Source organism: Mustela putorius, unplaced genomic scaffold (assembly GCF_011764305.1).
Source record: "Mustela putorius furo isolate JIRA1106 unplaced genomic scaffold, ASM1176430v1.1 tig00000238_pilon_pilon_pilon, whole genome shotgun sequence".
NCBI lineage: Eukaryota > Metazoa > Chordata > Mammalia > Carnivora > Mustelidae > Mustela > Mustela putorius.
The window spans coordinates 919,941-945,629 of NW_025421324.1; the positions used below are offsets into that span (position 1 = coordinate 919,941).

General features: G+C 51.1%; 1 protein-coding gene across 3 annotated transcripts; it reads right to left on the minus strand.

The window, feature by feature from the left end:
- Positions 1–769: 769 nt before the first annotated feature.
- TRIM3 (tripartite motif containing 3) lies at positions 770–25,160 on the minus strand. Of its 3 annotated transcripts, none has more exons than XM_004781165.3 (12): positions 25,007–25,160; positions 16,708–16,873; positions 10,439–10,670; positions 10,064–10,215; positions 9,691–9,871; positions 8,694–9,426; positions 8,458–8,561; positions 3,312–3,479; positions 2,970–3,138; positions 2,628–2,698; positions 1,476–1,616; positions 770–1,348 (listed from the first exon to the last, which is right to left on the minus strand). In XM_004781165.3, exons 2-12 carry the CDS (start codon positions 16,836–16,838, stop codon positions 1,196–1,198), a joined length of 2,235 nt encoding a protein of 744 aa, XP_004781222.1. In that variant the 5' UTR covers positions 16,839–16,873; positions 25,007–25,160; the 3' UTR covers positions 770–1,195. The 3 variants fall into 3 exon arrangements, with proteins under 3 accessions (XP_004781222.1, XP_004781223.1, XP_004781224.1); XM_004781166.3 differs by having other exon boundaries at positions 24,981–25,160; XM_004781167.2 differs by lacking the exon at positions 770–1,348 and having other exon boundaries at positions 1,480–1,870.
- Positions 25,161–25,689: the final 529 nt, after the last annotated feature.

Here is a 25,689-nt window from a genome sequence, read left to right on the forward strand (position 1 = left end):
CCAAATCTTGGGTGCCTTCTCTGCCAGTTACCATGCCAGATGCAAGGGGCATAATGAGTAAGGAGCGACTTTCAGGTTAGGAGTATGACAGCTGTAGATTCAAGTCCAGGCTCCGTACTTCATCAGTCCTATGCCCTATTCCTCTGAGCCTCAGCCTTATATAGAGGGAGAAGTCACAGTCCCTCATAGGCCCTGCCTCCCAAGCATTGAGTGCTGGTTGTATTTATTTCCAGAATTGGCAGCCAAACCCTGGCCCACGACAACTCAGGATGCTAGGACCCCCATTCCACCATGGAGAATGGGCAACAACCGTAGAGTGGAGAAAAAGCAGGGTTCCAGGGCTTCATCACTGAGCTCAAAGATTGGCTTTGCAGTCTCTCACACGCAGCTTCCACCTGGGATTAGCCCCAAGGTCCCTTACCTGGTCTTGGGCTTCCAGGATTACCAGCATACCCTCAAACTGTACTCCCTGCAGCTGCTGGCTGTGTTCTGGGCAAGGATCATTTTCCCAGGTTCCTTCTTAGCTGTAGGGCAGGCAGCCAAAGGACTTACTGTGTCTGCAGGAGATGTGGGCCTGGGACAGTGATCTGGCAGGTGCCTAAGAGCCCCAGGGTTCACCCTCCCTTGTGCTCCATTCCTGAAACTTTAAAATGTCAGGGCTCTTTGGGAATCTGGATCCTCTGCCCAGATCTGCCTGTCTTTTAGTTCAGAACGAGTCCCAAGCTCCTGTACCTTCACAGCCCCACCCCACAAGAAAGCAACAAAACCATCTTGGTGAACACATTTACTTAATATGGGGGGTGGGGTATTGCTGTCTCTGTCAGTGTGTACGGGGTGGTAGGGAGACAACCAGAGGGACTTCTGCCCTGGAGTAAGAGGCTGTTCTGGACCCAGGCTGGGGGTGGGTGGGGAGCAGACTGATGGGACAGGGCAAGTATGTAAAGGGTGGAGGGTAGGTGAAGCTCTGCACACATCCTTGGGACCACAGTCCAGGCCCACCCAGTCACCAAAGCAAGAACCGAATAAATAAAGTGCAACCGTGGGGTTGGGAGAGAGGGAGAGGGAGGGCACCGGGCGCACCCACGCCCACAGCCCACATTCAGTGCTGCCAGGTCCAGCCCACCTCCTGGCCAGACCCTCTTGTCCAATCCCCCCATGTCTGTCCCTCCATGAGCCAGGCAGAGCCCCTGTTCAGCTACTGGAGGTAGCGATAAGCTTTAAAGCAGTGGTTGCCAGCATCGGCCACCACCACGTGTCCATCTGAGGTCAGTGCCAGGCCCTGGGGGCCATACAGTGGCTCTGCAGACGTGTTGATGTAGGACAGGAAGGAACCAGAGCTGTCGAATACCTGGAGAGTGAGTGGACAATGGAAAGAGAGGTGAGATCAGGCAGGTGGGAGGCATTTCCAGGGAGAGGGGGAGGGGTGCACAGAGCACAGCAGGTAGCCTCACCACCCAGCCATCCCGAAGCCTCACCTGGATGCGACTGTTGCCCCAGTCAGCCACGATGATGTTCCCGTTGGAGTCCACTGCTACTCCCGTGGGGGCGTTGAACTGCCCATTGCCCTCGCCATGGGAGCCAAACTTGAAGAGGAACTCACCGTCGGCACTGTACACCTGGCAGGGGAAAGGGCTGGGGGCTGGGGAAGTGGCCTCAGGCAGAGGGCAGGGCCTTAGAGGGGGCAGGGTCAAGCCCCAGGGCTGAGGACCCCCAGATCTGTAGCTCCAGCCCAGTTCTTCCCAGGCTTCACAGCCATGCTTACCACTGCCTACTGACTATCTCCAGGTAGTGTCCCTCGGACAGATCAAATCCAACAGCTCAACTTCCCCCGTGCTCTCTTTCTCAGTCATTCTCAACTCCACCTTCTCCCCTGCTTGATAACCAGGGAATTCACACAACCTGCTGATTCGATCTCAAATCTGCACCCCACTGTATATATTGCCACTGCAGTGGTCCTCAACATTTCCCATCTCGATTACTACAGAAGACCAATCTCCCTGACACTAGTCTCACCACAGCCAGAGTAATCTTTCTAAGATACAGGTCTGCGGGGCCCTGCAGCCTGCAGGACTTCAGTGACTCCCCACAGTTCTTGGGAAGAGAACAAGCCCCTTGAGACTCATTGGCACTTGAACCACTCCCCTCTTTAAACTCAGTCTGAACTACCTGTGGTTTCTCAAACACACGTAAGTGTTCCTCCCGCCAGTTCTTGGCTCCTCCTGTCCCCTTTGCCTGAAGTCCTCTCCTCCTCCTCTCCCTTCTGGTGAATTCCCCTGCTGCTTTAGGGGGTTCTCCATCACACCTGAATCAAATGCTTCTGCTATGCCCTCACACAGTTCCCTGCACTTCCCTACCACACAACTGTAACAAAATAACACACTGTGATATGCTACTTCACTTCTTCCCTGCTAGACCATTACTAAGAAGATAGACAGCGTATCTGCCTTGTTCATCTCTGTATCCCCTGCTTCCAGCATAGTGCCTGGGACAAAGCAGCCATGCCATAAATGTTTATTGTTCAAATGAATGATCTTAAGGTGGTAGCGGGGGAGGTGAGGCAGAGAGGGGTCTTGTCAAAGAGGAAAGGATGTTGGGACAGTGGTCATAGAAGGCAGGAGGACACTGACCTTCACCGAATGGTTATGGAAATCCGTCACTACAATTTCATTCTTGTTGTTCACAGCCACAAAATGGGGCCCTGAAAATACAAAGTGGTTTCTAAGGCAGTGAGCTGGGATACGGAGTGGGTTGGAGAAGAGTATCCAGGATGACAAAGTTAGGCTATTAGAAGAGGGCTGGGGCCTCAGAGGCTGACAGGTGTCTCTGGGATGATGGTACTAGGGTACAGTAAAGGGACGGGGGTCCTCTAAGGCCAAAGTATAGGAGGAGGGGTGGTTAAATCTGGGGTAACCAGGATAGCTCTCTGGGGCTGGCATATCAGAATAGATCTCTGAATTGTTCCCTAATACCTGCAAAGTGACGGTCGGTGGCCCCGCGGCCCCCAAAACGGCCAACCAGCTTCCCATTGGGTTGGAAGGTAAAGACGCAGCAAGACTTGTTGTCGACCACAATGATATGTCCGTTCCGGTCTACAGCCACGCCTTTGGGGCCCATGAGGCGGCCAGCTCCAATCTTGGTCTGGAGGAAGGGAATACCATTAGGTGCTTTATCCTGCCTTGTGGGGAGAGTAGTCCCAGCCTGACAATAAAGGAGAAGCTTGGGCTGGGGATGGACCATCCCAGGCCCTAACCACCATGCTCACCTCAGCTGGCCACCACTAGTGCAGAACACCAAGACCATAGGCCTCTTACCTTGAATTTGCCCTCAGGGGAGAAGATGCTGACCCAGCGGTTGTCATAGTCTGCCACAATAATGTCTCCATTGGTGTCCACTGCCACACCTGTGGGGCGCTGCAGCTGCCCAGGTGAGCGCCCTCGGACCCCAAAGCGGAATTTGAACTGGCCTTCATTGGAGAAAACCTGGAGCAGAGGAGCAAGGGAAGGAGCGGGGAGGAGGGACGAGACTGTGGGCACAGAGGGAAGGGAGCAAGATCCTGAGGGAGGATACCCCCCCCCAATCATTCAGCCATTCAACAAGCACTTACTGACACCATGCTGAGGGGTATAGAGAAGAATAAGACATAGCTGCAGACCTGAGGTGACATGCAGCACAGGCATGATGAGAGAGACTCTAGGAACATGATGTGACGGGGGAGGGTGGATGGCCAGGAAAGGCCCTGAGAAAGGACTATCTGGTTTCATGACCTAATAAGGATGCCAAGAGACAAACCATGCTGGCCAGGACAGGAAGAGGAAAGGCATTTTAAGTAGAGTGAACAGTATGTAAAAGGCACAGTGTCCAGGATGGGCACTGGTTGCCCAGGGTGGCTGGACTGCAGGGAGCACTCCCATGAATAGCAGAAGTAGGGTTTTATCCTGGGCGTAGTGAGGATTTACTGAACATTTCTGGGCAGGGGAGTGATAAGATGAGATTCACTTTTGTGGTATAACAAGAAATATACTTGGGCTTTGTCCCCAGTGCCTGGTGCAGAGCTCCTCAAACCCTTGGAATTTTCTGATTAATAAGAGTGTCTTTTGTCATTCACAAGGAGCCCCTTTTGAGCTTATGCTAATGGGGTGACTTAGGATGGGGCCCCTACACAGCTTCAGGATGGGGCTGGTCACCAGAAAGACCAAATCATTAAAGGGTTGGAACTTTCAGCCCTATCTACCAACCTCTGGGAAGAAGAGGGGAAGGCAGAGGTTTGATGTGCTCCCAGGTTGGTGCTGGGAGGGTGGCACGCCCCAGTTCTACAGGGACCAGAGTTTCCACACTAGAGACTCTTCTAGACCTCCCCATATGTACTTCTCCATCTGGCTGTTCATCTTTATCCTTTACAGTAAACTGATAGACATAATTAAATGTTCCTTTGAATTCTATGAGGCACTATAGCAAATTAATTAAACCTAAAGAGGGGGTCGTATGACCCTCCAATTTATATCTGGTCAGTCAGAAGCATAAGTAACAACTTGGACTTGAGACTGGCATCTGACATGGAGACTGTCTTATGGGAAGTGATACTATCTCTAGGTAGACAGAGTCAAAATCAGTTAAATTTGTAGGACACCTGGTCAGTGTCCACTGAGAGCTGCTTGCTGGTGTTGGAAAAAACACATGGGAGCTTTTAAGAAACAGTACTCTGGCTGCAGGGAGGAGTCCAAACTGGGCACTAGCTGGGCAGTCAGAGGTGTTGCACTGGTCCAGGTGAAAAGGGATGATAGCTTGTTGCAGGGCACTTGCTGGAGCAAAGATGGACTCAAGAGACATGAGAGGAAGACAATAAGACTTGGTAGTGGACAAGAAAGGGTGGGGTGGAGAACGAGGATGAGCATATCCAGGCTAAGAGGCTGGCAATGTAACCTTCTCCTAGACAGAGTGAACCTTCCAACCTTTCCCCCACTTTTACCTCCTCCCTTAGCTGCCCAACATGCTCAGGTCTCCCCATCCTAAGAGTACCTCCTTTAAAGTCCCTTTAAAGCTCCTTCCCTCCACAGCCAAACCTTCTTGTTTCTCCTTCACAGCCAAAACCACTCACTATACAAGCCTCACATTCTTTGCTCTGTTACATGCTCTAGGGACACAAGATGAGTCAGAGCCAGGAGCAGCCTTGGGGAACTCAAGTTCTGGGTCTTGCCCTGCTCTTCCATCTAGACCTGTTCCTTCCTTACTGGACTAGGCCCCCTGCCCCATCCCCACCTCTTAGACCTGAAGGGATGTTTGAACTGGTCCCCCCAGCCAACTTCAACTCCTCCTGATGTGGACTTGCAGCATGCCCTCAGCTGGCCGGTCAGCCCAATGGTTGGAGTCTGCCCTGGTCCCCTGTGGCAGGCCAGCTCTAGCCATCATGAGAGGCAGGCACCCTGAGCAGAAGAGCTGATGTCAGAGGGACTAAAAGGACCTGACAGATTAGCAGTGAGGCTGTGTGACCGGCCCCCGCCCACCTTCCCCACCAGTTTGAGCAGCTCAGTTTCCAGCTCAACACTGAGGCTTCGTGGTGGCGGGCGGTGGGGTGTCTAGCTCCTCCCTTCCGCTCTTATCCCACCTGTGACACATGGTCAACTCCTATTCATCTTGTGATTCTCAGAAATTTCCAGGTCACTTCCTCAGAGAAGTGTTTCAGGACCAACTCCAGGCCCTGAACCAATACACACAGGTAAAGGCAGGCCTCCACAACCTACACTTCATAGTTTTCCTGTGAACGACGGTCACTCCTGCAACTAACTGCTGAGTACCCTTATCTCCTAAGGAGGTAAGCCTCAGGTGAGACAGGGACTGGCTGCCTTTGCCGCTGCATTTGCACTCCTGGCACAGCAACGGGCACATGGAAGGCAGTCAATAAATGCATGAATTCCTCAGCTTGAGCTCACACAGAGCTGGGCATCTCCTCTCAGCTGCTGCACAGCCATCTCACGCTCCCCATGTGCAGATGGGAACTCACCAACTGATAGGTCGGCCTCCTCCTAAATGGCAGCACCCGCGACCCATTGCCCCAGGTCCTGCCATTCTTGATCCCCTCTTCTCCCTTGACATCTGAAAGCTCACCAAAACCTGCCATATTTGCTTTCTTAACATCCCTAATCCGCTGGTGCCTTAGTTTGGTCCCTGAGCTATACCATGGTTGCCCTTAGTAACTTCAGGATCTGAGTCTAGTGGGGTGGGGGGAGCAGAGAGACTAAAAAAATAAGACAACTAACCAGTGACTCTGATAAAGAATGAAAAGTGATACAGCAAAGGCTGAGGAAACTCAGAGAAGAATGTGATTAATATTCTGCCTGAAGAAAATGAGGAAGTTTCCACAGAAGAGCTGATAAAAATTTTTTATAAAGACTATTTTTTTAAAAGACTAAGACTATTACACAAGGATGTAATATATACAAATCAAATTTTTCATTCAAAAATCACAAAATGTTTTTTCTCTCCTGTCAGCTGATGCTGATTCGGCAAAACAAAGGGATCTACCTCAGCTGTCACCATAGACAGTCCAAAGGAGGAAAAGTTCACAAGGCTATCAAACCTCATGAATGGGGAGGGGAGGCAACATCTATTTGGGAGCCTGAAAGACCCCAAAATAAAGGAAGCAGAAACTCAGCTCTGGAATCCAAGAGCCCACCTCCTAGCAATTATGAAATTAGGAGGCAGGTGGGGTAGGAGCGAGAAGGAAGGCTGCTGTAGGAGCAGCAGGTATCTGGAGAGGAGAGGGGGCCCCCCAAGGCCCTCCCTCTCAATTCCCCAGTCCCTCTTCAGGGAGACAAAGCAGCATACATCTTTGCGTGCATGTGAGCACCCGTGTGTGCACACCAGGGACAATTTCCCAAATCTCAGCCTTTTGGACAAAAAGCCATCCCTGGCATAAGGAGGAGAAAAGGAGTTGGAAGGTGGAAGGTGGGACTGAGTAGGGCCTCGGCACCACCCCTCCCACCCCACCCGATCCCTCCCTCACTGTCTAGGCTGGACTGAAATGTTTCCATGTGCTGCCCTGCACCTCTCCATTCCTCTGCCCTTAGGAATAGGGGAGGAGTAAAAGCAGGCTGGACAGGACCAGGAATATGGCCATGGAAGAGTTCCTGGCACCTTCAGCCTGCTAACATGGAAAGCAGGGGGTGGGAGCAGCTGACATTGAGGTGACAGACTTGTGGCAGGGGTACTCAGATAGGGTCAGGAAGAATTTTAAATTTATAGGTGTTGTGAAGCAAGGATCTTCAAAAGAAGTTCTGCCACCCGATAAAATGTTTTCAAGAACTGAAGTGCACGGTAGTTAGAAACAATCCAGAACAGGATAAAATCAAAATTCCACAGCATCCTCTCCGAAACTGTTTACAATGTGACCTCAGCTACTCAGCTCCTAATAGTAATCTATGTCCAGCTGCCTGGGATACTTCCAGCTCCCTTAACAACCCCCTCCAGCACTCTTCTACCTTCTGGCTTTTGTTTACAGTCTCCACCTGGACAATGATATTTTTAACAATACCTAATATTAGAAGGTTCACCAGGTGTCAGACACTGTGCATTAAGTCATTTTAATGCTCCCAGCAACTCCATGAGGTATTCTTTTCCTAATTTTACACACGAGTTAACTGAAGCTCAGAGAGATCACGTGACTTGTCAGTAAGTGGTAGAGCTGGGATTCAAGCCCAGGTGTCCAGTTTCAGAGCCTGAGCTTTGAACTGCTGCTGTACCGTCTCCGAAGCCAGTGTCTGTCACTAGCCTCTGGGCTCAATACAAGGAAAAGAGAGAGAAAAGCATGCTTCCTGGCTTTAAGGAGCTCAAAGTGCAGTGAGGCCATGTCCACTTGTGTTGTGCAGCAGATGCTTTCATCAGGTATGTGAGGGACTGGGAGCACCAGGGACAGGACGACCTGTGAGGCTGCACTATAGTTTAGCGTCTAGAAAACACCTCTTTTCACAAGTTACCCCCATCTGACTGTCTAGCCAACCATATGTTTGCAGAGACCAGCAGAGACAAGATACACTCTGGAGCCAGGCTGGTACAATGAAAGGAAAGCAGGGAGCCTGCATCCAGACCACGTGGGGACAGGGCAGAAAGGAAGCCCCTCAGGTGAAGGATTAAACAGAGAGAAGTGTATGAAGAATGAACCAGATCTTTGGGGTCCATGAGCTTGTGTAGCCTGAGGCCCAGCCTGGGAGGTAGAGGCTGCAAGCATAGTAAAACCCGTGCCTAACCACTGAAGGGGCGGCAGGATAGTGTTGCGACCAGTAGGAGTGGATAGCAAGTGGGGGGCTGGTGAGGGATCGTGCTATGATTCACTGCTCTTAAAGTACTGGTACTATCTTCAAGGGCTGGTTCATCTTTCAAGAGGTGACCAGTACACTGTTTTTTCAGGAGGCTGTAGTTTGAGGACCTTTACTGGCATCACGGGAGAAGAGGAAAGGCGCTTACCTGGATACATTGGTTGTTACTGTCTGCTACCACTATCCGGCCGCTGCTAGCTGCCGACACTCCCTGTAAATTGGTGAATTCGCCCTTCTCTCTTCCTCGGCTGCCTGTGGGGAAGGCAGGGAGGGAAAACAAAACAGTTAAACAGTTCGCTGAGGTCATTTAGAGTCACCTTCCCACTCTGCCCTGCCCAATATCCTGAGCCCAACCCATCTGGCTCCGCCCTCAGCCTTCTGTACCAACACGGAAGACAAGCTCGTCCTCAATGGGGTTGTCCTTCCGTTTGCCGCCCGTGCTGTACATGGAGCTGGGCCGACGCACGGCCTTCTGGCGCACGTGGCTGCCCGGGCCGCCGGGGGACTTGACACGGCGCTTGACGTCGTCTGGGGAAGGTGGCAAGTCCCCAGGACGCAGGGCACGCACGCGGAAGGGGCTGCCGCGCACCGGTTGTCCGTAGAGCAGCACTGAGAGGAGCAGCTCGCCTTCGGCGCGCGCGGTGTACACTAGCTCGTATGTGCCGTTCTTGTGGTCCACCACCGGCACAGGAAGGCGCGTGCCGTCGGGGCCGGTGATCTCTGCGCGCAGCTCGGCGCTGCCTGTGCGCACCAGCCTCCCGTCCTTGTCTTTGGTAGTGACGGTGAGCGAGGCGGGCTGGCCCACCAGCGCCTGGCGCAGGCCCTCGCCCGTCGCCACCGTCTCGTGTGCAGTAGCGCTCGTGGTGAGCAGCGCGCCAAGATTGAGCACCGACCGCCGCAGCCCGTCGACCTCAAGGACTAGTTCCAGCTGCGCGTTCTCGTGTGGCCGCTCCGGGAAGGCCTGGGCCGCCAACGCCGCCAGACGCTCTCGCATGTGCTTGCGCACTAGCAACACCTCCGGAGCCGAGCCCAGGCGCAGTGCCTGCTCAGCAAAGCTGCAGCTGCTGCCGATGTGTTCTTGACCCTGGCGCAGTGTGTCTAACTGGGTCTGCAACACCTGAGGAGGGGTTGGGGGAGGGTTGGGTGCGCACACTGGCACCGAAAGGGTCTCTGTGATTCCTCATGACCTTACAGTACTATAGCATGAAGGAAATGCAAGAGGGTGAGTATGGACAAGGAACACAGATACCGCGGTACCTATGGGGCCAGGTCAGGGGGCAGAAAGTATAGTATGGGGGAAGGGGTGCCCAGGTATGGAAAGCATGGTGGCAGTAAGGCCATCTCACAACGGATGGTGGTAGGGAAGGGTGAACAGACGCACCTTCTGCTTGGCCCCACAGATGGCCTCCAGGTCGCTAACCAGAGCCTGCTTGCGCTGCTGCAGTGCTTGCTCCAGGTCCTCGAAGGCTGCGCTGATCTGGGCTAGGGCCTCTGCTTTGCGCTCCTGCAGCTGCTGGCTGATGCCCCCCACTAAGGCGATAGCTGCGGACAGTTGTGGCAGTCTAGGGAGGGGAAACATCTCTTAACCAGGGTTGCCTGAGGATGGCTTCACCAAACCATTCCTTCTCAGGGCAGAATCTACTGTGTTGTCCAGGAGATCCCCTCCCCAACACCTCCCTGCCCTCCAGAACAGTTTTATTTCTAGCATCCCCAGCGTCCCGCAGCCCAGATTTCCCCCCCTCCCCCGCTCCTACCGGCCGCGCACCGCCTCGAGCTGGCGCTGCAGGGCCGCCTTGTGCTGCTCCACCACATCTCGCAGCAGCACGGTGCCATGCTCCCGGTGCTCCCCGGCGCGGCACTCGCCACACATGGCAGTTTCGCAGGCCTCACAGTAAAACTCCATCGTCTGGCGGCAAAAACGCTCCAGTCAAGCAATGGCTAGACACCAAACTGCTTTGCCTCCTCCCCTCCTGCTCTGCCCTTCTTGCCCTTCACCTTCCAGGTGCGTTCCCTACCTGGATCACTTATCCAGAGAGACACCCTCTCACCCACAGCCACTTGGCCCCTCCCACAACTGCTCCTCACCCTCCACCCCAAGTCCTGGCCTCACTGGGCCTGCTTGGGCCCACCTTGCCTTCATGGTTGGGGCAGGAGAGGGGGCGGCCAGCCACTGCGCTGAGGGGGTGGGGGTCCTCCGGGTCGTGGGCCCCATCAGGTGCCTGCTGCATCGCCTCCATGAGGCTGCTGATGAAGAAGTTGTTCTGCAGTGCTGAGACACCCTGCTCGGGGAGGATGGATGTCTGCCGACACACCGGACATGACAGCGTCAGGCTCTGGGCAGGTATGTAGTTCTGGAGGCATCTGGCCAGGGAGGAGGGGGAGTCAAAGAAAGGAGGAGTGGGCAAAATCAGTGCACCCCTCCTCGTGCCTTCCAGGAATGCCAATTCTCCTCACAGATATATACTTCATTCTGTAATCTATCTGATTAGCACACATGTCTTGTTCTGCCAACAGGTGTGAAAGGCCTCACCTTTCACTACTGAGTAAAACACAACCCTGATCTCTCTCAGAAGAGCAGACAGATCTGCATTCCTCACACTGCACAAATACAGGCTCACCTTTCACAGGTGTTTACAAACCATTCTCATAGAAAATGTGCAACTAGCCCCTCCTCCCATTAACTCATTAAACATTTACTGACTGCCTACTCTTGCCAAATCTGGGCCAAGCTCTGGCGATAAGTAGATAAACCACAGTACCCATCTCTAAAATATTTCCAAGTTGAGAGAGGAAAAAAAGTCACAGTAAGAATTTATAGAAGTAAATAGTATAATGGTAAGGGCATGGCAACTCACAGCCAACTCGCAGCCTGGAATTCAGCTGCTGGGTTCAACTCCTAGGTGGGTCATCTATGAGACCCCTGCTAAATGACATACCTTTTATGAGCCAAGGATCCTTCCTTTGTAAAATGGAGGCAGCACAGACTTCACAGGGTATTGGAGGGAGGATTAAATGTGAATTGCTCACATGCCAACTCACAGCACTATATATTGTAGGGTATTAGTATTATTTATTATTAACATAAAGAATACTGTACATGCAATAATAAGGAAATGTGTAGAAGGGGCATCTGGCCCTGGGAGGGGTTGCTGTGGACAGAAAAGCCAGAAAAAGCATCAGAGGATTTAAGCTAAATCGTCCTGGATAAGTCAATGTTAGCCTAACGAAAGAAAAGTACAGGGAGAAGAGGAAGGGTGTTCCAGACCCAGAAGGTGGCCAGAAACTGCATCATGTAAGTAAGGAAGCAGTGTGAGGTGGCTGGAGATCGAGTTTGAGGCAAGAAGCGGTAAAAGAAGTCCGGAGAGAGAAGCATAGAAGGTCACATGGGCCACATTAGGAGGTTAGAAATTATCCCAGGGACACCTGGGTGGTTCAGTTGGTTAAGCATCTGCCTTCAGCTCAGGTCATGATCCCAGTATCCAGTTATTCTGGGATTGATCCCTGCTTTGGGCTGCCTGCTCAGAGGGGAGTCTGCTTTTCCCCTTCCCTCTGCCTCTGCCCCTTCCCCTGCTCATGCATACTCTCTATCTCTCGCTCTAATAAGTAAAATATTAAAAAAAAGAAAAAAAAGAGAAAATATCCCAATAGCAATAGGGAACACCAGGAGCATGGTACAGCCAGGTTTATGTTCTATTATCTTCATTGCCTCCGAGAAGGATGAATGTGAATGTGATGAGACAGCATACAGCATCATCATCATCGTCACTGTCATCCAGTTACTGTTTATTAAGTACTATGTGACAGGTCCTGTGCTTTATGCTTTATGTTTATGTTAATGGACTCAAAAAGGGAAAGCTGTCCAAGGTAACAAAGCCAGTGAGCACTGGAGTCTGGATTTAAATCCAAGGCAAAACATGTGCTTAGCCAAGATACTCTTGCAATAGTCTTGTAAGAGATCTTGCAGTAGATAAGAAAAACCCGGAATTAGGCAGTAGCAATGTAGACTATGAACTGGAACAAATTTGAGAAGTATTTAAGAAGTACAGCAGTAGGAGGTGTTAGGTCTGAGAAGATATAGGGAGTGAAAGATGAGTCTTGGTTGACTCCCAGATTCCTAGCTTAGATGACTGAGTGGATGGTGCTGACAGTCACTAAGATGAAAAACACAGAAAGAGGAATGGCTTATAAAGGCATTCAGCTTTGACCTGGCTAAGTTTATTGGAACAGTGGTACATCCAAGTAGTAGGGGCCCAGAAGACAGCTGGGGAAAAGGCAAGGAGAGATGGGGATGGCACTGACATCGAGGTAGCTTCTGTAGCCACAGGAGAGGATGAGATCAGCCCAAAAGGCGTGTTCAGTGAGAAAAGCAGGATAGAGCAAATATGGAATGAGAGCAAAGAGGAACCAGCAGAGAGGTAGGAGGAGAGACACTGACAAGACAGTAAAGTGGGTAGTGCGTTTCTAGAAGGAGGGAAGGATCAGTGATCAGTGTCAAAGTGGCTGAGGAGTCAGGGAAGGTAAGGACTGGAAAGAGGCTCCCTGAATTTGGCCGATGTGAGAGTACTTTTGTTGGTAAGGAAAACTGGGGGCAGGGGATAGGGAGTACCAGGAAAAGGAAAGCTTGACTGCTGCTGGTTGAAAACTGAATGAGAGGATGGGAGTTTGAGACAAAAGGGGCTTGAGGGACTGCATGGCAGCTATCAAGGAACAAGGAGCCTTGGGCACGTTTATCAGTTGCACAGCCAGGAGAGGAGACATAGAACCAAGAAGAAGCATGGGCAGGGCTCTGGGAGGGGGTAATGGCTCCGAATGGCCTGAGGAGGAGAAGTGGACCCCATTCTCTGAGTGGGGGAAGGGGGAAAGGGAGAGCACAGGGGTGAAGTTACAGAAGATCCCTCGGTTGCTTCAGGCAAGATCAGCTGCTAAGAGTGAAGGAGGGGTTCAGAAGACTGGTGAGGGCTGGGATTAGTCACTGAAGGGAGGAGGAGAGGAAGCTTTCTAGAAACACACAGCCCCTGGCTGTGTTTGGAGACCACGAATCTATGGAGGGAAGATCTTCATGGTGCACACTTTCCTATATCCCCAGTCTCTTAATGTTCTCTACACCTCTGGATCTGCATTAATTAAGTTTTATTTATTTAACAAACACTATGTGCCAGGCACAATTCTAAGTGCTTCACAAATATTAACTTATTTGTGACCTAGTTTTTCCAGCAGTTGTCTCAAGTAGAAAGTGGTTTCGTCTCATACTCCACATTCCTTAGGTCCAGAAGGTGGGGTTGAGTCTTCCCCACCCACCCTGCAGCTGGAACATTTCTGTTCTTCTTCAGCTCTTTGGAAGCTCATGCCTTCTGTCTATACCACTCTCCTGTTACTATCTTCAGTTGCTATCATGGTTGCTGAAGTGGCTGAAGACTTTCTTCTGACTCACTCTCTTCTGTTACTGCTGACCCCCAACACTGTCCCTCCCCCACCATATACATACACTCCTGCCATCACTCTCAGGGGCTCTGACATCTACGAGGTGATCCATCCAGCATCAGGATCTCAATTCCTTGACCTCCTCAAACCCAGTGATCTCTTCCTCCACTTCACCTCAGCTGTCCCTTCTCATGCTCTCCAGACCTCCCATTTCTCATCGCCAGTCACTGCATCAACCCTGAAATCTGAATTTCAGCCATTAAAATCTGTCCCCCTGCAGTTCTGCCCAGCTCACTGAATCTGGGGTTTCCCCAGCAAAATACCTGAGAACTCATCAAGACCTCATTCCTACATGTTCAGCACACCTGGCTTCCACTACCTTCCTAACTGGTTTCCTCTTTCCATTCTTGCTCCTCTGTAATCCATTCTCCAACACAGCAGCCAGAGGGAGCTTTAAAATCTAATTCATGTCACGTTAATCCCTTGCCCAAAACAAAAACAAAAGCCCTCCTCCAATTGTTTTCCATTGCGTTTATAATAAAATCTAAACAGTTTTCTAAAACCACCAAGTTCCTCAATGAACTGTCCTGGCGCTTTTAGACTTTACTTCATTCTCCTCAGTCAGCCACATTCATTTCTTTTGATCTCTGAACGTGCCCAGATTACCCCTTCCTGAAGGCCTTGGCATGGGTTTTTCCCATTGCCTGGAACAATCTGCAAGTCTGTCTCCTCAACCTCAGGCCTCAGGTCAAATGTCACCTCCTCAGGGAAGCCTTCCCTGATGACTCTATGCAGAATAGCCCCTGGCCCAACCACCCCCACTCAATCCTTGCTTACTTTCTACAAAGCGCTTAGCACAGGCTACAACTCTCCCGTTCAGTTATTTTTTTTTTTCAAAGATTTTATTTATTTATCAGAGAGAGAGAGGGGGGGGGAGAGAGCAAGCACAGGCAGACAGAATGGCAGGCAGAGGCAGAGGGAGAAGCAGGCTCCCTGCTGAGCAAGGAGCCCGATGTGGGACTCGATCCCAGGACGCTGGGATCATGACCTGAGCCGAAGGCAGCTGCTTAACCAACTGAGCCACCCAGGCGTCCCTCCCGTTCAGTTATTTGCTTGCTTACTGTCAGTCACCCCCCACTAAGGCATAAGCTCTTAGAGAGCAGGGACCAAGAGATAAATGAGTAGTAGTTAACAGGGAAGGCCCTGCAGTCAAAACTGGATTCAGACCTCAGCTGTCTACTTACTGTGGAGCCTCAGAAACAATTCTTACTCACTGACTCTGAAGCCTAGTTTACTCCCCTCTAAAATGGGGATAATAAAGTATCTATTGTGAGGATTAAGGGATTCAGCACATATCTATCACTTAGCCAGACCCCGGCAAATAGTAAGCAATCGATACACTGTTGCTACTGGTATCATCATTTCTCGGGCACTGATTTTTTCCAGGACTGCTCAGTGATCTGGGCCTGAGGAGGAGGAAGTGCAGAGATGTTCAATTACAGTTGTGATCCGGGGTTGAGCATCTGCTGCAGGGGTTCAGAAAAGAGCAAAGACCCGAGGGAACTGTGGCATGGTCACATAGGTCACAGAGATGGTCAGCCTGGCACGGGTAGGAAAGGATGGAGCTGGCAGCTGGGAGAAGGAGCAGTTGAGGTGGCGGGACGTCTAAACCTAGTCAAAGCTGGTATAGTGGCACCGGGGTAATGGGATCCAGGAGTGGGATACCAGAGTTTATGACCACAGAAGCGATATTGTTCTGGATGATGGCAAGATCCAGGCATCCGGAAGTGGTATGGAGGATGCGTCTGGAAAAACAGTTGAGAACCAAGAGGCCTAAATGAATAGTGAAATCACCCAGGTTGATGGAAGATCCTGGAAGAAGCCAGAAGGCTGGAACTGCTTACAGTTGAAGACAGGGGGGAGAGCAGCAGAGCTGACATTTTAAAGAGCAGTGGGGCTGGAAAGGAAGTGTGTCCCCCTGGCAGAGGCAGCTTTCCATGAAGGCAGAAGGCAGCGGGAAGGCTTGGGTGGAGGCAATGGTACGAAGACCCCAGGACCAGAGGTTTCCTGGGGCCCTCAGAGTAAAGGTAAAATTCTCTGACAGGTCTAAAAGCCCCCTGTGGTGTGGGCCTCACATGCCGCTGCAACTTCACCCCAACCATGTCAGTCACACTGCTCTGCTCCCACCTCACCAGGTTTCCTCCAGGCCCCCTTACCTGACACATTCCCTCAGGCCACATGCCTGTCCATGTTCTTCCTTCTGCATAGAAGGCTCCTACCACTCCCTTCACTAGTTAAGTCACCAACTTCATTTAGTGCATACTCCAGGTTGCCCCTCAGGGAAACCTTCCCTCCTTCTCCCAACTGTGACAGACCTTAGCTAAACTCTCATAGCTTAGCACTTTATTTGCAGCCTTATAAAGGGGGTGATATTTATCTATAGTCTGGCTATATGATCATTTGATTACTATCTTTCCCCTTTAACTACACTGAAAGCTCTTTAAGAGCAAGTATGACATCTGTCTGCTTATCATACCCCATGCCTGGGATAGTCTGGCACATAGTAGATGCTCAATAAACAAATACTGGCTAAAAGCCTAAAGGTGGGAAGTAGCTGCCTTTCACTCAGTGCCTCAGGACAACCATGAAGACAAGCAGGGAAGGACAGACTGTCAATCATCCTCCCACTGCTGACAAACTCTTCAGGTGCTGCCACTCATGGATGACCTCTCTGTCTGATGTCTCTGGCAGTGTTGAAAGCTGCTTGAGGTTTGGGAAGGGGCAGGGGCTGTGGTCCAGTGTTAGCAGCTTCTGGTCCTCTCATACATCTCCAGCAGGTTGGGGTACATCTGCTGCCCTATGTGTGCCTACATTTCCCTCCCTCCTGCACTTTCACATGTGCCACCCCCATCCCAGGCGGGCCTGCAAGGACTTCATACCTCCCCCTCACACATACACACATACACACACCCCTCACCTCTCACAAAAGGTATGCAGGCAAGGCAGAACCTTGGGGCATCGGTAGCGATCCAGGCAGATGCTGCACACCAGGAACTGCTTGTCCATCGGCTGGACCTCTGGGCCAGGGCTGTCCTCCCTCTTCGCCATGGTGCCCACAGACGGTTCCCACCACTCACAGCAGCCTGTGTACAGAGAGATGGTCAGCTCCAGGGAGGCCCACACTTCCTCTCCCCACCTGAGCCCCACCACTCAAATCCCCTGCAGAGAACCAACTCCATTTCTTCCCTGCCAGAGGTAGGATGGGCAGTGACCAGAAAGCAACAGGGTGAAGTAGGTGGACTGAGGGGCCTCTGAGCATGGTGCTCTGGTTAAAACCACAGATGTAGGCTTAGATTGGGTTTGAAACCCAGCTCAGCCTCTAACAAGGTATGTGACCTCAGACAATCCATATAACCTCTCTGAGCCTCAGTTTCAAACGGATGTTTTGAGAATCTGCAATAGTGTATGTTGAGTGCACAGTACAGAGATGCCCACTTTTAGTGACACACCCATCCTTCACTTCCTCTGCCCTCCCCAAATCCTCCTCCAGGAGACCCTCTTCCTGGAGGGTCTCCCCTAACTACCTGTGGCTCTTCTACTTATGCTCTCAGCACACCTGTCTGGGATCATATTCAATCAGAATTCTAGTCAGTATCAGGTCTGGCGGAGTCTGCCTCTGGAATATCTTCTCCCCTTTTCTCCAAGCACATAGCTACTGCCCTCAGTCAGGTTGCCACCAAGTCTCTCCTGCGATACAGCGGCAGCCTCCTAATTGGTATCCTTGTCTCCTTGTTTGTGTCTCTCATCTAACCCCCTGGCAGCTGGACTGATGCTCCTAAAACACAGGTTCCACCTTGTCGCCTACCCCCTGTTAAAACCCTTCAGTGGTTCTCCACTGTCCAGAAGACAAAGTCCAGACTCCTCAGATTGGCCAACAAGGCTTAGCTTTGTCTGGCCCATACCTCCCTCTACTACCTCATGTCTCATTATTCTGTGATCAGTCACATTGGTTTCTCTTCAGTTCCTGGAAAACTTGTTCTCTTTTGCTTCTGGCAAGTCACATATTCTGTTCTCTTTGCCTGAGATCTTCTTCCAAGTCCCCATTTACCTGCTGGCTCCCACTCATCTTTTAGGTCCCCACATAAATGTTACTTCCTCCAGAAGGTCCTCTCTGATTTCCTGAAGTCTGGGTTAGGTATTCCACTTTTAGGTCCCTCCATACTCTGTATTTCCTCTATTCTAGCCTGGATATGCTATACTGTAATTTTCTCATTACTTCTCTTCTTCCTTCACTGCAGGCAGAGTTCTTTTTTTTTTTTTTTTTTTTTTTTTTTTTTTTTTTTACAGAGAGAGAGATAACAAGCAGGCAGAGAGGCAGAGGCAGGTAGAGGGAGGGGGGAAGCAGGCTCCCCGCCGAGCAGAAAGCCAGAGGCAGGGCTCGATCCCAGGACCCTGGGATCGTGACCTGAGCCAAAGGCAGAGGCTTAACCCACTGAGCCACCCAGGTGCCCTGAAAGCAGAGTTCTTAAAGGCAGGCATTATATCTTATTTTTTAATTCCTAACACTCAGCATGGAGCCTGACATAAGGATTGATCCATATTTATTGAATTGATTCCATAATTCAACAAATATTTAATTAAGTGTCTACTTTGTGCAGGTGATGGGGATAGAGTGATAAACAAAACATATGGTTACTGTCCTTGTGGTGGGGAGTGGTAACATATATTTTATTTTATTGTTTATTTTTTAAAAGATTTATTTATCTTAGAGAGAGAGTATGTGTACCAGCAGGAGAGCAGGAGGGGCAGAGGGAGAGAGAGAACCCAAGCAGACTCCATTCTGAGTAAGGAGCCAGATGTGGGGCCCGATCCCACAACCATGAGATCATGACCTGAGCTGAAACCAAGTGTCAGACACTTAACTGACTATGCCACCCAGGTGTCCCGACGTATATTTTAAAAGCAAATAAACAAATACGTACTTATACATTGTGGGGGAGGAGAGTGCTAAAAAGAAGAAAGGCTCCTATGAGAAACAACACTTTTTTGTTTGGGTGATCAGAGAGGGCCTCTCCAACCAGGTAACTTTTAAGTTGAGCTCTGAAGAATGGAAGGAAAATGGTAGAGATGAGGGTGGGGGCATCAAGGAGTGAGGTGGGGGAAATCATTCTGGGCTGAAGGAACAGCGGGAATGGAAGTTCTTAGGCAGAAGGCTCACTGAGAACTTGAAAGGACCATGCGGTCAGTGCAAAGTGAATAAAAGGCAAGAGGTGAGTCTGGGAAGGTAGGATGAAACGAGTCACCAAGAACCTTGATGTTCAATATTGGGATTTTATACTAATTGGGGGTGGGAGGATGGCATGGTGTAATTTACAAAAAAAAATAAAAATAAATTAAAAAGCTCCTCTGGTAGCTATGGGGATTAGGTGGAACCAGATTGGAGGCAGGGAGACCAGTTAGGAAGCTGCCTCAGTTCTTCCTGTCAGATGATGCTGGGTATTAGCAGAGATATAGGCAAAAGGGTAGACTTATTTGAAAAATATTCATGAGGTTGAATCAAAAAGACATCATGATGGATTGGGTGTGAAAAGAAAAAGGGAATGCCGATCATGAATGACTCCCAGGTTCCCACTTGAGCACGTGGTGGGCCATGCCCAGAGACCATGAAAGGTGAGGAACTGATGTGGGGCATTCTGTTTTCAGCAAGCAAAGTTTGAGGCGCTGTATGATATCCAGGTAGAGATGTCAAGTAAGAAACAGAATATAAGCTGGGTAGAACAGAATCTGGCTGGCTACCGATTCGGAAGCATTGGCACATTAATGGCATTAAAGCAATGAGAATGGATGAGTCTACCTAGGGACAGAGAGTGCAGGGCAAAGGAGAACCCAAAGGAGTGGAAGAAAACCAGGAGTCCATGGACCCAAATAAATCCAAGGAAGAGAGTGATTCAAGAAATAAGGGATGATGGAGGCAAATGAAGACGGGAAAGCCCACCAGGTCTGGCTGTGGTGGCCCAGCAGGGGCAGCAGCGGGGCTGTAGGGGCTGAGTGATGAATGGAGACGAAGACACTAACAATATTGGCTGTAGACAGTTCATGAGAGAAATGTGGCCATGAAGGGAGGCAGAAAGACAGCTGGACTCCTTCAAAACACGCCATGGCTAGAATCTGGTAACCACTATCTGTGCCCAGCTAGATGCACCATAGGCTCTGTAAAGACAATGAGTGAGTGAATGAACAAACAAACGTGTGGGGGCCAGTCCAGAACCTTCTCCAGGTTTGGGGAGGAGCAGAAGAAGCTGAACTGCATATGTCTTATGTTTGTGTAAGGGTGGGCATGAGTAGAAATAGGATAGGAATGGCATCCCTGAGAGCATCCTCTCCTGATGCAAGCACTGGCATTCTGAGGTTCTCCAGGTAGACCTAACAGCAGAACAACACAGCAGGAGGAGGACAGACTGAGGGTTGGTGGAAGGAACAGGAGGCTGGAGCTAAGCTGAGGCTCTATCTGGTGAAGGGGAGGGCTTGGGAGGAAGAGTAGGAGTGGTCTACTGGGCCCTGCTGGGGCAGCTGGATACCAGGCTCCGCCTCACTCCAAACCCAAGGGGCTCTCCCAGCTTGTCACACAGGGGCGGGGACTGGGCTACATCCAAGGACGGACAGCTCCTCCCTCCCTTCCCCTTCCTGCTTCAGTTCCCCACCCAGTCTTGCTGGGCATGCAATCGCAGAGGCCATCCCCCAGCCTGAATCACTAAGATTCCCTTTTTCTCTTGGGCTCCTACTCCCACCTCTCCATCCCATCATGTCCTGGAGATCTGGCCCCAAGGTCCTATAGGTGATGGTTTAGGTGGACTGATTTTCACAGAGCAAATTTGGAGGATCTTGAACTCAGGACTGAGAGTTCACCCTCCTTCCTCAGGCTGCCTACTGTCATCCCTACATCCCTTATTCCACCCATTTTTTATGGCTCAGTTCTAAAGGCACCTCATTTCCACATACAGCATTCACTCAACACCACTGCTAGAACGGGGAATACAAGGATAAATAGTCTCAGTGCAGCCTCCATGGGCTGTACACTCTTAAGAGATTACTACAAGGCAATGTGGAAGGGTCTGTGGGGGAAGCATGGGTTGCTACAGGAGCAGAGAGGTCACCTAACCTAGAGCTGGGTCAGGGGAGAGGGGTTACTGAAAGTTGGGGGTCAAGAGAGTTCTCCTGAAGAAAGTGTCATTTACGCTGAGAGCTCCAGGATGAGGAAGAGTTACAGAGCATGGTACTTTCTACTTCAGGAGCCTGAATCACACACTGACAGAAGAGGGCTAAGAAATGAAATGGAATGATAGGCAGGAGCTAGATCACACAATGTTTTGTTGGCCTTATTAAGGAGTTTAGACTTACTCTTCCCTGTTTGGGGAGTAAGCCTTTATTCAAAGAGCAAGGGAAACTTTGGGGTGGGGGGCTGGAGGGTGGGAGGGTTGCGGGGGTAGAGAGGGTTAAAGTATGAAGTGATAGAGCCACAAGAGTCACTTTTTGACTGCTGTGCGAAAGGTAGTTTAAAAGGGTCACCAGGGGAAAGGTGAGACTGCATGATATTCCATAGGAGGGGTAATGGTGGCCTTGACTAGGGGAGTAGCAAAGGGGAGGTAGAGAGAAGTAGATTTCATAGAGCAGAATCAACAGAACTTGATGACTGGTCGGTGGAATGTGAAGAATAGAGAAGAAAGAATTGGAGAGGACTCCTTGTGTTCTGGCTTGGAAGAGGAGCAGCTGGATGAAGGGATGAAAAGTTCAGTGTTTTCGTGAGATAAATCTGAGGTGCCTATGGAGCATGTGAATGGAGAGGTCCGGCTGCCAACGGGAAAGGTAGGCCAGAGCCTGGGAAAGAGGTCAGCCTGGAGACAGGGACTTGGGAGTCACTGGTGTAGAGATGGTGCCTAGAGCCATGGAATTGGCTGACATGACCCAGGCAGCATAAGGAAAGAAGGGAGAGCCTGTGACTGTGCCCTGAGGAACCTTAAAATTTAAGGGAGAGGCCCAGGAAACAAAGCTTGCTTGCAAATAAATTGAAAAGGTGTGGCTCGAGAGGCAGGAGAAACCGGGAAGGAGAAATATTGTCAAGACCAAGGGAGAAAAAGTTTCATGAATAAGGGAACAACCTTCATTGTGAAATGCTGCAGAGAGGCACTAGGATCTAAAGCAGAAGAAAGCTGTCTTTAACTCTAGGGAGCATGGTTTCCAGAGGCTGGAGGAGAGGAAGCCAGATCCAGAGGGCTGAGAAGGAAGTTGATTGTGAGCAAATGAAGAAAGTCAGTGCTGACTCCATTAGATCCTTGACATCTGCAAAGGATATGTTTCAAGGCTTTTCAGTTTCTCCAAATTCTCACACAGCATCCAGTTTCCTCCAACACTTCCTCCTACAACCTCATGAGAGTCCCAGGACACATGATTTACACAGCTGTGGCTAGAGGTAGGTGACCAAGGCATTGTTAGAAAATGATGCAAGAGGTCAGTATGGCTCACTTACTTCTTAAAATGACTCAGTCCTGTATACTAACCCCCAAGTGTATTTGATCATTTGAGACCTCAGCAAAATGACAATGACTGCAGGTTACAGTTTCAGGGGTTTCTCTGGAACAGAAAAATCCCTGGAGGAGGAAAAGTCCTGAATGCCAAGGAATACTTTAAGTCAGATTGACTAGGAAGGAAAGTGATGAAATTCACGGTGCTTTCTCCCCCACCACTGCCAGAGTGAGCAAGTGGATGAACCGTCCAATCAGCTGATTAGCCTAGCAAACAATCAGACTGCCCTGGGCATACTCTGGACCAGGCTCTTCACCTGGGAACTGGAGACACAAAGCAGAGACAGATGTACACCATGCCCCTCACAAGTTCTCAGACTAGTGTGGGAAAGAGACATGGAAATATACAACCGCAATGTGTTGTCATGATACTGACATATTCAAACTGTTGCGGCTGAAAAAAGAAGGAAATCTCTAACTCTAAAGGTGGTGGAGGAGAATAAAGGGGGCTTCCAGAGGAAGGGATATATGAACTGAGTCTTGCAGGAGCTTGACAGGTACATTGGGAAAACAGTGAGTAAAGGAACAGAAGCATGAAAAAATTAAGAAACATGGACCAGTTGGGGCAAGAGAGCAAGACTCAAAAGGGCAGAGGTTGTACTAGGTGTGTTCATGATTCACTTGCTAGGGGTTCTCCACCTGCCCATTCCTTAAATGTCTAATTCCCCAGGGCTTTGGTCAAGGGCCTCTTCTCTTAGTTTCATACTCTGCCTGGGAAATCTCATCATCTCCCACGGTTTCAGTTACCATCCACTTGACTTGCAAAGCCTTATCTCCTTTGCAGAAAACTTTTTTGAACACCAGGCCCGTCTATCCAACCATATCTTGGACATCTCTACATGGATGATGCACAGAGATTAGTCTAAAACTGATTTCATCTTCCCTTAACCTACTCTTTCTGCTGGTATTTCTCCTCTCAATAAAACATACCACTACCTACCTGGCCACGTGAGCCAGAACCCTGTGAATCTTCTCAATTCTTTTTGTTCTTTTACCTTTCAGATACTAGCTATGACTATATTCTTGATTCTGCCTCTAAAATGTAACCAAGTAAAAGGTCACGAGATTTAGGAAATAGCTTTGACTCTGTCACTAATCTCACTACTGCAAGGTAAGACTCTGGGCAAGTTCCTACTCCATCCCCTTACTTATATATTGGGATTGGAGGGGGGGGTCTTTTTGTTCCCCAAATCTGTGTTTCCCAAGGTTCTCTTTCCAGCCAAAGGTCCCTACAGACTGTATTATGTGCCATGATTAAATCCCACCTTGGGGATTTGATTGCTGGTTTCCACAGTAAGACTAGGTGTGTTAGAGGATCGTTGTAGTTGCCTCTCACCTCCCTTCCAAAACAAATGTTTGCTAAGTTTAGGGCACCCATGACACTCTCTTTGGGCACCCTCTACTCTAGCCATATGGTTTTGCTCTGTTTTTCTGAACATGGACTGTGGGCCTTTGCTTAAGCTCTTCTCTCAGCAAGAATGCCATTGTCCCCTAAGTGGCTGAGGCAGCACCTGGCACACAGAGGGTGCTCCGTATATGTTGGTGACAGGAGAGCCATGTTTAAATCACTGCAGTTCCCTCTCACCAGACAGAGAGGCAAAAGCAGAGTCAATAACAAGACAAGTAAACAAAGTTCCAAGGAAAAAGACATCTACTTAACATAAAAAAGCTCTTCTACAGCATAAGGTAGTTCAGTGCTCTGTCACTGGAGGCATGCAAGCCAAGAGAGGCAGGGCACCTGTCAGGCCTGCAGCTCTGATTCCAATTCTGCAGCAAATCAGAGCCCTACTTAGGGGATGAATGGGCACTGGTGAGCTGGACAAGACAAACAGGGAAAGACCCGTGAAAAAGACCTCTGCACCCACTCCAACCTCGCAGATCTCATCTTCCTACTGGAGCTAGTTGTGGGTTTATGCTGTCCACATCAGAGACCCCCACACCAGGAACAAGCCCAGAACCTGCCTTCAGTCAGACCGACCTCCCTGGGGTGCAGCCTGCCCCCCCAACCTGCAACCATCTGTCCCTGCAGGTTTGCAGCCCAGGATCTGAAGCCAAGTCCAGAAGGGAGGCGGCTAGAACCAGGGAGGGGCCTGGGGTCCTCCAGGCGGGGCCCAGGCTGAAGGGGAATCAAAGGGGTCCTTTCCTACAACAAGCAGCCCCCGGATGAGGCTTCCTGTCCAGAGAGCAGCGCCAGAGGAGGAAAAGAGTGTCCTCCACCCGGGCTGGTGGGCTTCTGGGTGCCTAAGGAGGATGAAGGGGGTGGGGGAGCCTGGGGTGGAAGTATCTGCACCAGGGAGAAAGGAACCCCTCAGACGAGCTGGGCCACAAGATTGCAGAGTCCCATTCAGCAACCCCACCCGCCACACCACCAACACCCTCGGCCGAAGCGTTCGACACCCTCCACCACCATACACAAGCCCCCAAACCTCGAGCTCCTCCAAGGAACCATCACCCATCCACCCGCGCCTCCCCCCTCAAACATGGACCTCACGTGAGCAGCCACAGCCCGAAGAATCCCCCCACTGCTCTCACGGACACGGACACGCCTCACGTGGACAGAGACAGACAGAGCTTTCGAAAAGCATCTGTGCCCCCACCCACAGACACTCGGACAGACACACCGCCGTTCGGACTTGGACCCGGAGCCAGGCAGACAGGGATACAAACGCACCCCTGGGGGCCGCCCGTCGCACTCACCGCGGCGGAGCAGGATGGGAGGACCAAGGCCCAGACTGCGGCCACTCGGAGCGGCCCGCGGCGCTGCCCCCACTGCCAGCGCCCGTCCACCCGGCCCTGCCCGCGGCGCCGCCCCACGTCCCGCGCCTCCGCCTGTCCCCGCGCCGGCGCCGCCGCCGGACCCGCCGCACAGGCCGGAGGGAGGGGCCGGGGCGGGGCTGCGGACCAGCCGGGGGAGGGGGTGGCTCGGGTGCTGAAGACCCACCCACGCCCCGCCCGCCGCGGCGGAGGCCCCGCCCGCCTCCACCCCACCCTCCCGGCTCCCCCAACCCCCTGGAGGCTCAAGCGGGAGCTGCCTCTGCCGGCGGGCTGGGAAGCCGCGTGAACCGGATCCCGGATCCTAATCCCTGCCAGCGGCTTCTGGCTCCCAAAGCCAGGGGCTCTGGGGCAGGACTGCGTAGTAGGTTTCAGGGACTGGGCTGAGGCTCCGTCACGATAACGCAACTGGGCAGCAGAGATTTCGGACTCTGGAAGCCGGTCCGGGCCCTCCAGGAGGTGCACTTCCCGTCTTTCTTGGGGCGCACCTTTGAAATAAGCTAGCGTGATCTCTACTGTGCAGGGGCACACAGGGATAGTTGTACCTCGGCACGGATCCTTGGGAGGCGGAAGGGTAGTACCCAGAGCGCTAGGAGAAGGGGCGGACG

Bases quoted from the DNA above. Each gene is read 5' to 3' on its own strand.
- TRIM3 (XM_004781165.3), bottom strand. From the start codon at position 16,838: ATGGCGAAGAGGGAGGACAGCCCTGGCCCAGAGGTCCAGCCGATGGAC. The intron at 3,480-8,457 runs GTAAGCGCCTTT...CCTCTGCTCCAG, and splicing joins GTAACAACCAATGTATCCAG to GTTTTCTCCAATGAAGGCCA. The intron at 1,617-2,627 runs GTCAGTGTCCTC...TTCCCCTGCCAG, and splicing joins TCCATAACCATTCGGTGAAG to GTGTACAGTGCCGACGGTGA.